This window comes from Chrysemys picta, unplaced genomic scaffold, assembly GCF_011386835.1.
Source record: "Chrysemys picta bellii isolate R12L10 unplaced genomic scaffold, ASM1138683v2 scaf412, whole genome shotgun sequence".
Classification (NCBI taxonomy): Eukaryota; Metazoa; Chordata; order Testudines; family Emydidae; genus Chrysemys; species Chrysemys picta.
Genome location: NW_027053119.1, coordinates 40,182 through 55,298, shown reverse-complemented (window position 1 = coordinate 55,298; position 15,117 = coordinate 40,182). Strand labels below are relative to the sequence as shown.

The following is a 15,117-nucleotide window of genomic DNA, read 5'->3' as shown; positions in this document are numbered from 1 at the left end:
AAAATGGTAAATGCCTGGTACAACAGGCATATGTGCTCAATGCCTTAGCTAAAAGGTCAAGGGAGCGGTGCAGATTTATTAATTAGTTCACCACTTCATCAATGGAAATTGGATGAACACCAGCCGTTGCAAACCTGAGCACATCTGCCACACACTTCAGGCAAACTCACTGGTAAAGATAAACCGTTAAACAAATGTATTGACTGCAAAAGATAAGTGATTTTAAGTGATATTAAGTGATAGGCTAAAAGTCAGTTAGTTACCAAAATAAAATAAAATATAAGCACGCAGTCTAAACTCCCAATCCTATTAGACTGGGCAACATCTAGATTAATCAGTTTTTCTCACCCCACTGGATATTGCAATCCTTAATATACAGGTTTGCCCCTTAAACCTGGGCTAATCTCTGCTGGAGTCTTGTCTTCTTCTCAGTGTCTTTGTTGCTTGCAGCATAGGTGAGGGCAGGAGAAAGGCCCCACATGTGGCCACTGTGTTCTGTTTTATAACCTCAGTCCCATGTGCTTGGGGAACACAAGTCCGCGCATGTCTGGGGGCATTGCTGAGTCTCCAGGCCAGGTTGAGCAATTCCCCTGGTGTGGCCTCATGTAGGTGAGTCATTGAATTGTAGCTCCCTTGCTGGAGCTATTGATGGGTTGTTTGACACCCCATCCGGGTGTTGGTTACTTTCCTTGCTGTTGCCTCTGGGGAGCTAATATCTGGCGGATTCCCCAACTTACAGCATGTTTTAGTGACAACCAAACAACACAATTCTCATAACTTCATATGCATTAGTGATATACATATATGGATAGAGAAATAACTTTCAGAGATCCTAACCTTTCCCCGATACCTTGCAAGGCATGCTTTATAGGTAAGATCACGATTATATGAAAATGAGGAATATGGGGGTTACAGGATGCTCCCCCAAGGTATAGAATGTCACAGTTACTGAAACATCTTGTGAGTCTGGGAAATGCCCATAGACTAGCCCCTCAGAGAGAACAAAGAAACTGCAAACACAGAGGCCTCACAGGCCAAACCTCACGTACACAAAAGCTGCAAGCAATAATTTACAATCCATAATGAAGGATGGTCAGCAGCTCACATATACCCTGGGTACTGCCTAAGCCCATGACACAGCATGGATTTTTCCAGCACCTGGAGAAAGGTATAAATGAGGGACAGTGACATCACCATAGGGCCTCTCTCTCCTCCCCTATCTTGACACCCGGAAGCAAGATTGTTTGGAAGACAGAGAAGTTTCCTTGAACTGGGGCGAAGGGATGATCCTAACTAGAATGCTTTCTAGTTAATATAAACTGAGCTGAAAAGTGTCTGTAACGTCCAGTAGGGTGAGAGAAACTGGTTGATTCAAATCTTCCTTAGCCTGATAAAGTTTAGGATGTAGAATGCATGTTTGTTTTATTTCTTATGTAACCAACCCTGACCTTTATGCCTACCACTTATATTCATGTAAAATCTATCTTTCTCTAGTTAAGAAACTTATGTTGATGTTTAGACAAACTCACTGGTTTAGATTAAAGTACTTGCGGGGGTCTGCTCACATTACAGAGGCTGGTACACGTCCACTACCCTTTGAAGGAGTGGTGAACTAATTAATGTGCTTGCATTGATCAAGAAGGTCTTAAGCAGTGTAAGATGCACTGGGGTGCAAGACTGGGGCTGGGGGCATTTGCTGGGGTCTCCTTGTATGCAGTTCATGAGTGGCCTGGGAGAGCATTCATGTAACTTTGCTGGGTGTGCCTCTGCATGCTGATGGCTGAGTGAACAGATCCTGGAGGGGTTTGCTGTTCACTAGCATAGCAGTGTAGGAAACAGCCAGGACAGGAAAGTTAAAAGGGGTACAATGGTTCCACAGTCCAGATTGCACCCTGGGGCATGTCAAAACCATCCCCTCCATAAACTTATCAAGTGCAGTCTTGAAGCCAGTTAGGGTTTTTTTGCCCACACAGCTCTCCTTGGAAGACTGTTCCAGAACTTAACTCCTCTGATGGTTAGAAACCTTCGTCTGATTTAAAGCCTAAACTTGTTGGCCAGTTCATATCTATTTGTTCTTGTGTCAAGGTTGGAGCTTAACTTAAATAACTCCTCTGCCTCCCTGGTATTTATCCCTCTGATGTATTTGTAGAGAGCAATCATATCTCCCATCAGTCTTCTTTTTGTTAGGCTAAACAAGCCAGGCTCTTTGAGTCTCCTTTCATAAGGCAGGTTTTCCATTTCTCTGATCCTCCTAGTAGCCCTTCTCTGCACCTGTTCCAGATTGAATTCATCTTTCCTAAACATGGGAGACCAGAACTGCACACAATATTCTAGATGAGGTCTCACCAGTGCCTTTAATGGTACTAACACTTTCCTATCTCTACTGAAACTATCTTGCCTGATGGGTGAATGTGGTATGGCAAATGGGGTTTTAATGAGAAAGGGCAGGTCCTGGCAACCTTTTCTCAGCCCCAGAATGTAGGGACATCAGGGAATGTGCTTCATAACCAACTGATGGACTTTCTTTGCTGCTGCTCTGCACAAGAGGGAAGAAAGCGGAAGAACACTTAGGGACTTCTAAGCACCCTGTGGCTCAGCCTATGTCAGGGGTCGGCAACCTCTGGCATGCTGCTCGCCAGGGTAAGCACTCTGGCGGGCCGGGCCAGTTTGTTTACCAGCCGCGTCTGCAGGTTCGGCCAATCGCGGCTCCCACTGGCTGCAGTTTGCCGTCCCAGGCCAATGGGGGCTGCGGGAAGTGGCACGGGCCGAGGGATGTGCTGGCTGCGGCTTCCCGCAGTCCCCATTGGCCTGGAGCGGCGAACCGTGGCCAGTGGGAGCCGCGATCGGCTGAACCTGCGGACGTGGCAGGTAAACAAACTGGCCCGGCCCACCAGGGTGCTTACCCTGGCGAGCCGCGTGCCAGAGGTTGCCGACCCCTGGCCTATGTAATCAGATGATCTTATTACTGTTTGTCACACTCATTTGACATCTTATCTGAAGTTGGACTGTGGGTTTGTACAGTGCCAAATGCAATGGGACCCCAATATGGATCAGTGCTTTCGAGCCATTCCACTATATAAATAAATAATTGGAAAACAGTTTATTAAAGGTATATTGTTCCTGATATCACAAAAGGCAGCAGCAAGATAAAGCACAAATATAACAAAAGTCAGTTTACAGTAAGAGCTGAAATAATATTTTGTAACTTCAGAAGATGCTGCTGCAAAATTTGAGTCAAGAAAACTGCTCAGGCAAACTCTGGGTCACATGGGTAACAAACAATGGAGCCCTACAGTAACATTTCATATTAAGGGTGGAACATCTTGGTTATCTTCAAAGTCAACATAACTATTCTCAGTGTCTATAACCTTTTGTTGCTGCAGATTAATAGGTCCTTGCCCAATTCGCTCCTTTTCTTGGATTATGTTTGCCACATCAGGGAATGAATATTTGCTAGGATCCACTTCTAGTTTCTCAACTCGCTCCCTGTAACAAAGGAGAACAGATGGTTATAAATAAAACTTCATTTCAACATCACCTGTAGCAACAGAAATTTGGGACTGCTTCCCAAATTCCCATAGAAGTCACCATGAGTTTTGTGGAGGATAAGAAATCTCACTATTGTGAATTGATTGTTAATTCAAAAGGGAGTCTCAGGGCTTGTATACACATACAGCACTGCAGTGGTGAAGCTGTGCTGCTGTAGTCTTAGTGAAGACACGATCTATGCTGAAGAGAGGGCTTCTCCCCTCGGCATAGATACTCCACCTCCCTGAGAGGTAGTAGCTATGTTGACGGGAGAAGCCTTCCCATTGACATAGCGCTGTCTCCACTGGGTGTTCTTCTTCTTCAAGTAGTGTCCCTACGGGTGCTCCATTGTAGGTGACATCCCCTCTGCGGGGCTGAGGCAATCGTCCAGGTAAGGGAAAATCATGATCCCTTGCAAGCATAAGCGGGTGACCACTACTGAGAGAACTTTGGAAAATACTCTCGGGGCTGAAGATAACCTGAAGGGGAGTACCCTGTACTGGTGTTGATTTTGTCCCAGGTTGAATCTGAGAAATCGTCTGTGAGTCAATAAGACTGAGATGTGAAAATACGTGTCCCTGTAGGTCGAGGGCTGAAAACGAGTCTCCTTGTTGCAACACTGGAATGATCGTTGCTAAAGTGACCATCTTGAATTCCTAAGCTTTGACAAACTTGTTGAGAGTGCTAAGGTCTAATATGGGTCTCCAGCCCTCCTCCTTCCTGGGTATTAGAGTAGAACTCTTTGCCTCATAGATGTTGAGGTACTGGTTCTATCGTTCTAACTGGAGGAGACAGTTTACCTCTTGACGTAGTAAACTCTCGTGAGAAGGCTCCCTGAAGAGGGATGGGGAATGGTGTTGTGGAGGATGCAGGGAGGTAAAATGGATAGAGTATCCATGGTGAATGATCTCTAGGAGCCATCGGTCTGATGTTATATGCTCCCAGGTGCTGCAGAACACTGCCAGACAGTGGCCAAATGGGTGGGTAGTGATGGTCAGTTGTAGTAGTTGTGGGGAGTGGTCTATCAGAACCTCGATCAACACGTCAAAACTGGTGTTTAGATGTGGAAGGCTGCGACAAGGAGGATTGCTGACCGGACAGTTTACGTCTGGAGAATTTAGTTTTCTTTCTCTGTGGCTTGTAGTATTGTTGAGCCGGATATTGCAAAGTGCGGGGCTTAGACTAAATTTTCTCTTTTGTCCGTAGATCCCCAGCGAATGGCGAGTGGCCTGAGAATCCTTCAAAGTATGAAGGGAGACATCAGTTTTCTCCACAAAGAGCTTAGTGCCCTCAAAGGGAAGAAGATCTTCGATGGTTGCCTGCACCTCCTTTGGGCAACCTGACAGGTGGAGCCAAGAGGCATGTCACATCACCACTCCCGTGGAGGTGGCTCTGGCTTCAGTATCAGCCATGTTGAGGGCAGACTGTAGCATTGTCTTTGCTACTAGCTGCCCTTCTTGGATGTTGGCCTTAAATTGTTCACAATGTGTCTCAGGCAGCTGCTCAATAAAGTTGTGTTCTATTTCAAGTAATTCATGTAATGGTATTTCACATAAGTGCTTGGTAGTTGGCAATTTGAAACTGAAACGTGGCCAAGGAGTACGCCCTCCTGCCAAATAGGTCCAGATGCTTCCAGCACCTATCATAGGGAGTGGACCTCATGTGGTATTAATGGCCACGAGAACTGACAGCGTCCACCACGATGGAGTTGGGTGGAGGGTGGGAGAAGAGGAACCCTGTTTCTCTCACCGGGACATAGTACTTTTTGTCTGCTCGCTTGCAAGTCGGTGTGACTGATGCTGGGGTCTGCCATATTGTCTCGCAGGGTCAAGAAGGGCTTCATTCATAGGGAGGGCTACTTTTGAAGAGGAAGATGAGTGGAGGATGTCCAGGAGCTTGTGGTGCATGTCCTTGACTTCCTCCAGAGGTATCTGGAGACAGTCAGCCACTCGCTTTGCGAGGTCCTGCAACAGGCAAAAATCACCCACCATGGATGGTGGAAGAGGCATGACAGCCTCGTCTGGGGAAGAGGAGGATATAGGTTTTGGGTTTGCCTCCTCCTGAACATCGCCCTCACACTTCTCCAAGATTCCTTCTAGGGACTCCAAAGCCCTCGTTGCCAGGGCCGAGGAAATGTGTCTCATGGACTCATGGATGGGACTAGGAGCCTGAGAGGCATGGGTGCAGTATGCAGGCCAGGGGTCCTAGTGTAGCATGGAGCCTGGTGGTGGTGCCCATGGATGGCCATACCAGGACAGCAGCATTGGGGCCATCTGAAGCTATGCCCGGGGGCCCTGCTGGAATCGGGCACCATAGAGCTGCTTGGAAAGAGTACTGTGATATCCCGTTCTCTGGTTCACTATCGGAGTCTGAACTGAGAGTGGGTGAGCATGGCAAGGAAGCAGGAAAGACTCCTGTGCGAGGTGGAGACTCGGGTGCGGAGGTCCCGGTACCGAGGAAAGGAGATTCTGGTGTATTGGTTACACAGAGGTCCCTTGAGTGCCGGAAATCCGGTGGTGCTGACCAACTCAGTGACACTGGTAATGCTGGGGGGACGGAGATCTTGTCCACACCGGCTGTTCAGGTACCAGAAGAGACGTCAGTACCGATGGGACATTGCATACTGGTGGTTCCTTGGAGTGTTTGATCCTGTCCTTTTCCTTAGGTGCCATTGACTTGGTGACTGTGTCCATTGGGTCTGTGGGGGCCATAGTCCACTGGGTACCTGCCACCATAGTCTTCCTTGAGCCGTGGGTACCAGGCTTGGCCTGTCTTGGTGCTGATGGTACTGAGAATATAGAACATGCTGGGGATTGTTTGTGGCGGGGACTTCCCACTACTTTTTTACTTGAGAAGGGTCAGTGGCTGATTTCTTCACCCCATGGCCCTTGGATGTTGAGGGCTGTGAGGAAGACTCATGGCTGCATGAAAACTCTTGACACAGGTCCAGAGAAGGTCTGAGAGCTGCCTCCATGAATATAATCTTCTGCCTCAGCTCTCTGTCCTTGCGAGACCAAGGTCTATGCTGCTGGCAGAGAGTGCACTTTTGAGGAATGTGTCCTTCTCTGAGGCAACGAATGCACCATGAGTGTGTGTCTGTGACAGGGATAGCCTCACTGCAAGAGAGACACTTCTTACACCTACAGTGGAGCACCAGTAGGGACTCTACTCAAAGCAGAACTTTTGGTATCTGTAATTTATTTTACATCTAAAAATGACTTATCAATTAATACAATATGCTAGCTGCTGAGGTAGCACAGTTTTTGATCACAATTGGTTTCTTTTCTGGTCATATTTAGCTCAGTCATTTCACTTTAACTATTTAATATTCTCAGTATAATTCCCTAATTAGACAGTCCCTGGAAAGCAGAAATGAACAGAACCTTTTTTAGCAAGCAAATACATTATATTTAAACTGAGTGTTCTGTGTATGTCTGTTGCTTATTATTTTTGACAATATGGCTCTTAACGATTTTTGTGGGGTGAACAATTATTCCAAGCACAGTAAAAACTAGAATGCATAATACAGTCATTCAATCCATGTTAGGGATGTTTTTGAAAGAACGCTTAGCATAATTTGTTGTTTTCTTAATGAACTCATTGATATCATTATCACTCCATCAGCAGAGATTAAGTGTTCTTATACTTTCTGCACTGTCGTATTTAGACCTAGCATTTAAAAAATAATTAATTCAATTAAACAGCTAATTTGTCGACATGCATAGAAATAAATCTCTTCCTTTGAATAAACATCAGTGGACTGGAGCACATTGGTTAAGAAGAAGACTGTTTTATGGATTAATCATCTGAGAATGTTTAGAAGATATGTGATGTAAATTAATTCCTATTATAACTTCACATTTAAAGGAGCACTATGTCTACATTCTGTGTGGGAGGCCTAGAGGGAGCAGGGGACACCCTAAAAAAACAGAAAAATTCTAACCCATTCCCAGTAATTTGTGATTGATTCTTCTTCACCTAGTCCCATTAACTAGGGTCAGAGGCTTGTGTACTTCATCTCCAAGTGTTCTTGTCAAGTGTGCCTTCAAAGCTGACACCAACCTTCTTCAGGTCCTCCTTCAGCATCTTGAACCACCTTTTTCTAGATCTTCCTTGTGGTTTTTGTCCCATGACTACTAGTTCTTGTACTCTCTGGACCAACATATCCCACGCCTCATTGTCTCACATGACCTAGCCATCTCAGTCATTACTCCCTCAGCTTTTCTGTGATGGGGGGGGCTATTGAATCACGGCTCATACCATTTCATTGTATAGCCTCTCAACTCTAATCTTAGTCAGCGGCCACCTGAGCATTCTCAGTTCGTCTGTGTGAAATAGTTGTTCTTCTCTGTTCCTCACTGACCAGAATTCCAACCCACATGTCATGACTGCCCTTATCGTGACCTTATACACTTCATTCCTTAATTTACTTGGCATACTCTTATTCTGTCAATTCCCTACATTTACACAACGCGCCCTTCAAAGCAGCTCCTAACATCTGCATCCATATTCCCATCATGGTTCAACAATGAACCAACGTATTTAAATTGTTGCACAGACCAACTCTATACCATTGAGTCTTACTGGCTTCTCATTGTCCCACTCAACAAAGCACGGCATGTATTCCATATTTTGTCAGCTGATTCATAAACCATGTTCTTCTAATACAGTCCTCCATAGATCAGTAGCGGATTAGCCACTGGGCCAATGGGGCCTGTGCCCAATGGCCCTGGCCAATTTGGGCGCCCCAGTGCCCCCAACCCGCTCCATCCGGGGCTCCTGCCAGGGAGTGGGGTCAGGGCACAGAGGCTTGCCATGCTCTGCCCACCTGCCCGGTGCTCCAGCCAGGGAGCGGGATCAGGGCGTGGGGGACTTGCCCCGCTCCGCCTGCCTGCCCAGCATTCCAGCCAGGGAGCAGGGTCGGGGCATGGGGGCTTGCCCCGCTTGGCCAGGTGCTCCAGTCAGGGAGTGGGGTCAGGGTGTGGGGGCTTGCTCTGCTCTGCCACCTGGTGCTCCAGCTGGGGCTTGCCCCACTCTGCCCACCTGGCGCTCCAGGAGTCCAAGTTCATGTACCTGGTAATAATCACTTTGTAACAGTAACCCTGTTGTTTAAAGGCCCTGGCCCAGCTCTAGGAGTCTTTACCATTCCACAGTTGAAGCTGCAACAAGCACACTTGGGATGAAAGACGCCTCTCCAAATACTGAGTAAGTAGCTGGTGGGGCACAGCTCCTCTGCTACTATGAGGCCCCATCTGCAAAGCTTTCTGCCCCCTGGAATTCTTGGGCTGCAGCAGCATTTTATGGTTCCCCCTACCCAATCTGCTCTTCTGATTAAAGAGATGGTATCATGTCAAACATGGCCCCAGATTAAGGTTTTTGGATGTTTAAAAGCAAAATGTTACTGACCCAAAGTCCAAAAGAAACAGTCCCAGGATTTTCCTGAATTCCAGAGGAACCAAGCTAAATAAATCCCCCCAGGGGCTATTGAAGGAGATTCAAGGGTGTGCATGCTTGTATGTTCAAAGGTGTTTTTGAGGGGGAGAGGGGAGTTAAAACTTATTTTTGCCTTACCTCCAACATGATACTCTGACTCCTCCCACCAAAAAGGAAATGTTGTCTCTCTAATTGCTGAAAATGTTACTTTCCCTTTAAAAATAACAGTTTTGTATAAAATCTCAGAATAGATCTTGTATAGGTAGCAGAAGTGATGACCGTATTATCATGTAATCAAGATAGCAGAGTTAACGAGTTTTTGAAACAGTGGTCTAGCAGATTGTATGTGTGAGGAAGAATTTAGCTAAGAGTTCTGTAACCCTCAAGTATAATTGTTGTAATGAATGCTCTCCTGTAATCTAAGAGACAGCTATTCAGGAATTCTTTAACATCTGGCTAGTTAGTTACTTGTCAGCTACAGGGTCAAAACCTTTTCTTTTCTTGATAAGCTCTGTACATTCAAAGTATCTTTCCCATTTCTGTTTTGATTGTAAATGTTTAGTTTGCCTCCAACAAAGTAAATCAATATCTGCACTCAGAAAAGGCATGTTTACAAAAAGTATTGTGGGCATTTAGGAGAATATTTTCAATTGGATTGAGCCCCAGATTCCCTTTTTGTGGGCACAACTTGTTATCCTTGTGGCATGGAGTATCTTTGGATTATCAGGTATCAGAAATTATAGAAAGGCCCCACAATTTGCCTCCTTGCCATACCACCTACGAACCTTCTTTCACTTAATGCTGTGAGGAAAAAAGAAAGATGGTTTCCAAATGAAGAATGGCTAGGATTCTGTATCCAGATTTAGTGCAGGCCCTCAGGGATGTCCACTATAACAGTTGTCTAATGCTCTACTATGCAGGTGGAACCAAAGAAGCTAAAGAGGATCACCCACCTGTTGAAAGCTCACATGGTGCTTAGGAAGATTGGTTTGATACACTTGGAACTGAGATGACTGTGTTAGCAAGTATCTAAAGAAGGATGGTATATTTCTTCCTGAAGAAGAAACTTGATTGGTCTCCTTGAGTATCTCTAGGGTCTCATTTGTCTTTCTGCTGAAAAGATCTATTGCTTCTAAAAAGGGAAGTCCGATACACTTTGGTATGGACCTCCTGAAAGAGATTAGAAGTCCTCAGTCATCAGTGCTAACAGATTGTCCTAGCCACTGCCACACTATTGCCTGATTGCTAAGTGCATTGCTTGGAGCTCACAAGGAATGTCTAGACACATTTAGCTTCTTTGTAATGATTCTATCTTCTGCTTGTTATGCATGTAATCCAAAAAAAGATGTGCCTTTGCAGCTGTACCTCACCACTACTACTTGACGATTAAAAAATCATTGCCCTTACAGTACTATTTGGCCACTGGTTCTATATGCTGGGGTCAAGAAGAGTGCCCAGGATCCATGCTACCTCTTTTTCATAAGCATTTAGAACAGAAGCTCTGTAAAATGGTTCTGCTAGTAGATTTGAACCCTTGGGTTTCTAGGTAAAGGCACCGACTTCTTGGATTCTAGAGCAGAGCTGTCCCAGACTGGGACGGAGTTCATTCCGTTGAGATTACTTGTACAGAAGAAAGACAGCTGGGTACTAAAGGTTTCCCCCACTACCAGCAGTAATACAGGCCAAGGGGTAAATCCAGTGCAAAATGAGATTATCATAGGGAATGCCCCTACCTTAGATTATTCAGAAACCTGGGTGTGCAGGTCCATGACAGACATCCTATTTACACCTAAACTTTTTATCCAGATGTACAGTGTCAGAACAGAATGAAACCAAGCAATAGCAGTATTAAACTCAAAACAACATGTACTACAAACTAACAAGTTGTTTTTCATCTTAAAAACAAACTTTTAAACTGTTACCAAACACTGCTTTTATTACAACATGGAATGGGCTGGTGTGATGCACTGCCTATGGTGATGGAGGGGGGAAAAAAGCGGTGATTGGTGCAGTAGATCAACTGTAGCACTTACATAATTTTCCACTGATCATTTGGATTCGTGATACAGTCCCAAAAGTCATTGCTTTCTAGGTGGTTCTAGGACTCGTGCTGCACAGAGTAGAGGATCTACAGAGGCAGTTCTCGATAAAAGATTTGGTTTTACTGCATTCTAGCTTAATAGTCTGAATGACAGTTGATGGAACACAACTGCTCTGTAGTAATAAGCACTTTTTTGGCTCTGCTTTTGGAACAGATCACTTTATAAACAGTACCGGACAGGCCATTAGTCTAAAGCTTTTATGTAAAGTTTTACTTTGTACAAATCAATATTTTCGTACTTTGAACGATTATCTACTCATTGGGCAGCAATAGTCTGACAAGTAAATAACTAATGTGCAAAAACATATAGGCTGTAAAGAAAGAAAAAACAAAGTTACCTTTTTATATTTGTCTGCAGTTTATTGCTGTCAGAAGGTTTGACCAAAGTGGGTGTTTTTCGGTTAGCCATAATTATTTCTTGAATCTGGAATAAAAATACATAACCATAGCTGTCACAACACATCTTGGGATTTATGTGCAAAAGCATTTAAACAATCTTTTAAATAAAGAACTGTGGAAACATGAACATTTTATGTAATATTTTTCTGACTGTCTTGAGCTTTTAACAATGGGATCACATCTGAACCATTATAAACATCTCATCTAGGTATTTACATTACCTCATTACTGTGGTATGAGTGCCTTAAAAAATAACCAATGTGAGAATGTGAATTTTGTTCACTTTTATGATTTTTTACTTTAGGCTGTGGTTCCTCTGTTGGATTTTAAAGTTTACTCCTAATAAAATATACTTCATGTAGCGTTATGCAGTGCAACATACATGCACAAGAAATTTGTAACCAATTTTACCTCAATGAAATTATTATAAAACATCCATATAACAAGTCTTTAGTACCATATTAGTTGCAAAGAATGGTTACTTACTCTGCAGTAACTGTGGTTCTGTGAGATGTGTTCTTTACATTTATTTTACTTCAGGTGTACATGCACCCCATTCACAAGATCGGATTCTTTTTGAATAGCAGTTTCTTTTGAGGCCACACCTGTGCCCTGAATTGCCCTCTCATTCCCTGTAGCCAAGGGAATAAAGGATGGAGTAGCTGCAATTATCCTCCAATTTCTTCACTAAAATGGAATCCAGATGATATAGGAGGAGGGCAGGTCTTGGAATAAATGTGGACAACACATCTCTCTATAAGAACTACAGTTACTTTAGAGTAAGTAACCCATTCTTTCTTCTTTGAGTGATTGTCCACGTGTATTTCCATTTCTGGTGCCTCACAAGCAGTGACCTCTGTCTAGAGGGGAGTGCTCAGGATCTACTGGGAATAAAGACAGCTCTGCCAAACTGAGCATTGGATTTGGAGCCACCTACCAAATAAGTAGTGCTGGGTGAATGTATGACTTGAACTCCAGGTAGGTGCTCTACAAATCTCTAAGGTAGAATGCCCCTTAGGAAGCTGCAGAGGCTGTTTGAGCTCTAGTAAAGTGGGTTCTAATCTACGGTGGTTCCAAGTGAACTATTGCATAACAAGTTCTGATTCAGTCAGAAACCCATTTAGATAGTCTTTGGGTAGATATTGACTGACCTTTCATCCTGTCAGCAAAGGCCAGAAACAGTCTAGGGAACTCCTGAATGGTTTTGTCCTGTCCAGATAGTAAGAGGACTGGACAACATCTAATGTATGAAGCTTCACCTCCCCTTGAGTATGAGGCTTGGGAAAGAAAACTGGCAGATGGATGTCTTGATTCAGGTGAAAAAGTCAGAGACAACTTTAGGCAAGAACTTCAGGTGAGGCTTTTGTGTCACCTTGTCCTTCCGGAATACTGTACAAGGAGGTCTGGCCATGAGGGTTTGGGTCTCTCCTATTCTTTGGGCTGAAGAGATTTCCACTAAGAGGATGGGTTTCATAGACAGGTGACATAAAGAACATGTTGGCATAGGATCAAAAGATGGCTGATATGAATGCCAATAACACAATGTTGAAGTTTCAGGAGGGTGGAGTCTCTCCGATAGGAAGAGGATGAGCACAAATAGCTGCCAAGTGGACTGGACTCTTCTGGAATGGATGGAAAGTCTCAAATGCTTTAAGGCTTTAATCCAAACTAGCTGGTATTGAGGTTTCTAGTGGGAGTAAGTGTTTTTGTGTTCCCAAATAGAGAACTTTTCCTATTTTGCTACACAAGTCAGTCTAGTGGAATCTTTTCTAGTACAAACAAGAATGGATATAGACATCCATGGAGTAGGATCTGCCCATGGACGTCAGCCAGCCAGCAACCCAGGTAGGGAATCTGGCCTCTGCTCTGCATTATCACAACAGGTGGCTCTGGAAGTGTGGCTGGGTACTGTGTTGATCGATTCATCATGTCTGAATATCAAAACTGTGTGGGTCATGCAGGCGCTACCAGTATCATCATGCTGCACCATGTCTGACCTTCCTCAGAACCCTCAGTATTAGAGGAATAGGTGGGTATGCATACATGAAGTCTGATGCCTAAGGAATGAGGAAGGCATCCAACAGTGAGCCTGGGTTGGACCCTTTCAGTAGCAGAACATCTGACACTTGTTGTTCTGGTTCATGGCAAATAAGTCTATTCTTGGATACTCACTTGCAAAAGATGTTCTGCAGAACACTTGTCATTGTTTGAGTATTGCCTGCTGAGTTTGTCAGCTAGGGAGTTTTGTAATCCTGAGAGATGCAGAGCCACTAGCGTGATGCAATGATGAATGTACTATTTCCATAGACAGACTGTTTATTGGCAGAGTGGTGATGTCCACACCCTCCCTGCTTGTAGATGTAAATTTTTTTATTAAAGCTAATGTTTAAAATCAAATTTACACAAGTGAAGAGGGAAGTTACTGTACATCTGGGGTCAGGCTTGAATTATGAGAGATTACAAGTATTGGTGTAGCAGGGCGATGACTCACCGGCGCGGCGCCTCCTGCTGGTCATCCAGGGAATTAGCTCACCAGCCTCCGGAGCGCCCTCTGTAGGCCGGTGTCTCGCCTTGCCTCTGGCCCCCATGTCCCTCCCGGACCCCGGTGCCCCTTTACATTGGGGGCTGCCCCCTGGCAGTACCCCCACAGATCTGGGTCTCCCCTCCCTGGGGAACTCCCAACCCCCTATCCCCACCTCGCCTCAGTGGCTACTGCCGTCACCATCTAGCCCCCGTTCACTGGGACTGACTGCAGTCTGTAATGGCCACTCATCACCGACAAGGGGTGTTTGGACCTGCTGCCTCTGCCTGCCCTTGGCCTGCCCTCTGCAACCCCAGTACCTTCTTTGGCCTTTAACAAGGCCTGCAGCCTAGGAGGTTTCTAGCAGGGCCGACTCCAGATTTTCTGCCGCCCCAAGCGGGAAAAAAAAAAAAAAAAAAAGGAAGCACTTTGGCGGCAGCTCAATTATGCCGCTCCATTCCTTGGCGGCACTTCGGCAGCGGGTCCTTCCCTCCCTCTCTTCCTCTTCAGCGGCACTTTGGCAGAAGCTCAAAGAGGAAGAGAGGGACTGAGTGACCCGCTGCCGAATTCCCACCAAAGACCTGGATGGGCAGCCCCAATAGCGGACGGAGTGCCGCCCCTTTGTATTGGCCACCCCAAGCGCCTGCTTCCTTAGCTGGTGCCTGGAGCCGGCCCTGGTTTCCAGGCTAGAGCTCCCTAGCTCCCCAGGCCTTCTCCCAGCCCTGACCCACAGTACCTTTTTCTGGCCTTTAACAAGGCCTGCAGTCTGGGGGGTTTCTAGGCCAGAGCCCCCCAGCTTCTCTGGCCTTCCCCCAGCCCTGCTCCAATCTTGGTACCCTCTCAGCTTCCAGGCAGCTAGGCTCTTCCCTCTCTACTGCCAGAGAGAGACTCTCTGTTCCTTCTGGCCCACTGCCCTCTTATAAGGGCCAGCTGGGTCCTAATTACACAGGCTACAGCTGTGGCTGTTTTCCCCAAACAGCCCAGCTTTTTCCTTCTCAGCCCTCTGCCAGGGCTGTTTTAAGCCCTTCAAGGCATGGCGCGGTGATCACCCCACCACAGTTGGTTACAAGGTTCACAAGATACAAACTTAGTGTATAACCAGCATAGACCCAGATTGGGTGTGGGAGTTTTTAAA

At 45.5% G+C, this 15,117-nt stretch overlaps 1 protein-coding gene across 4 annotated transcripts in view; it reads right to left on the bottom strand.

Moving 5' to 3' along the window:
- Positions 1-3,084: 3,084 nt before the first annotated feature.
- The window catches only part of LOC101950011 (dynein axonemal assembly factor 11), a 48,607-nt gene continuing 36,574 nt past the window's right edge, over positions 3,085-15,117 (bottom strand). For all 4 annotated transcript variants that reach the window (XM_065579551.1, XM_065579550.1, XM_005314026.5 and 1 more), the window contains 2 exons: positions 11,401-11,486; positions 3,085-3,486 (listed from right to left, as the gene is read on the bottom strand). In XM_065579551.1, the coding sequence (XP_065435623.1) occupies positions 3,303-3,486; positions 11,401-11,486 (270 nt within the window). In that variant the 3' untranslated portion in view covers positions 3,085-3,302. The remainder of the gene's footprint in view (positions 3,487-11,400; positions 11,487-15,117) is intronic.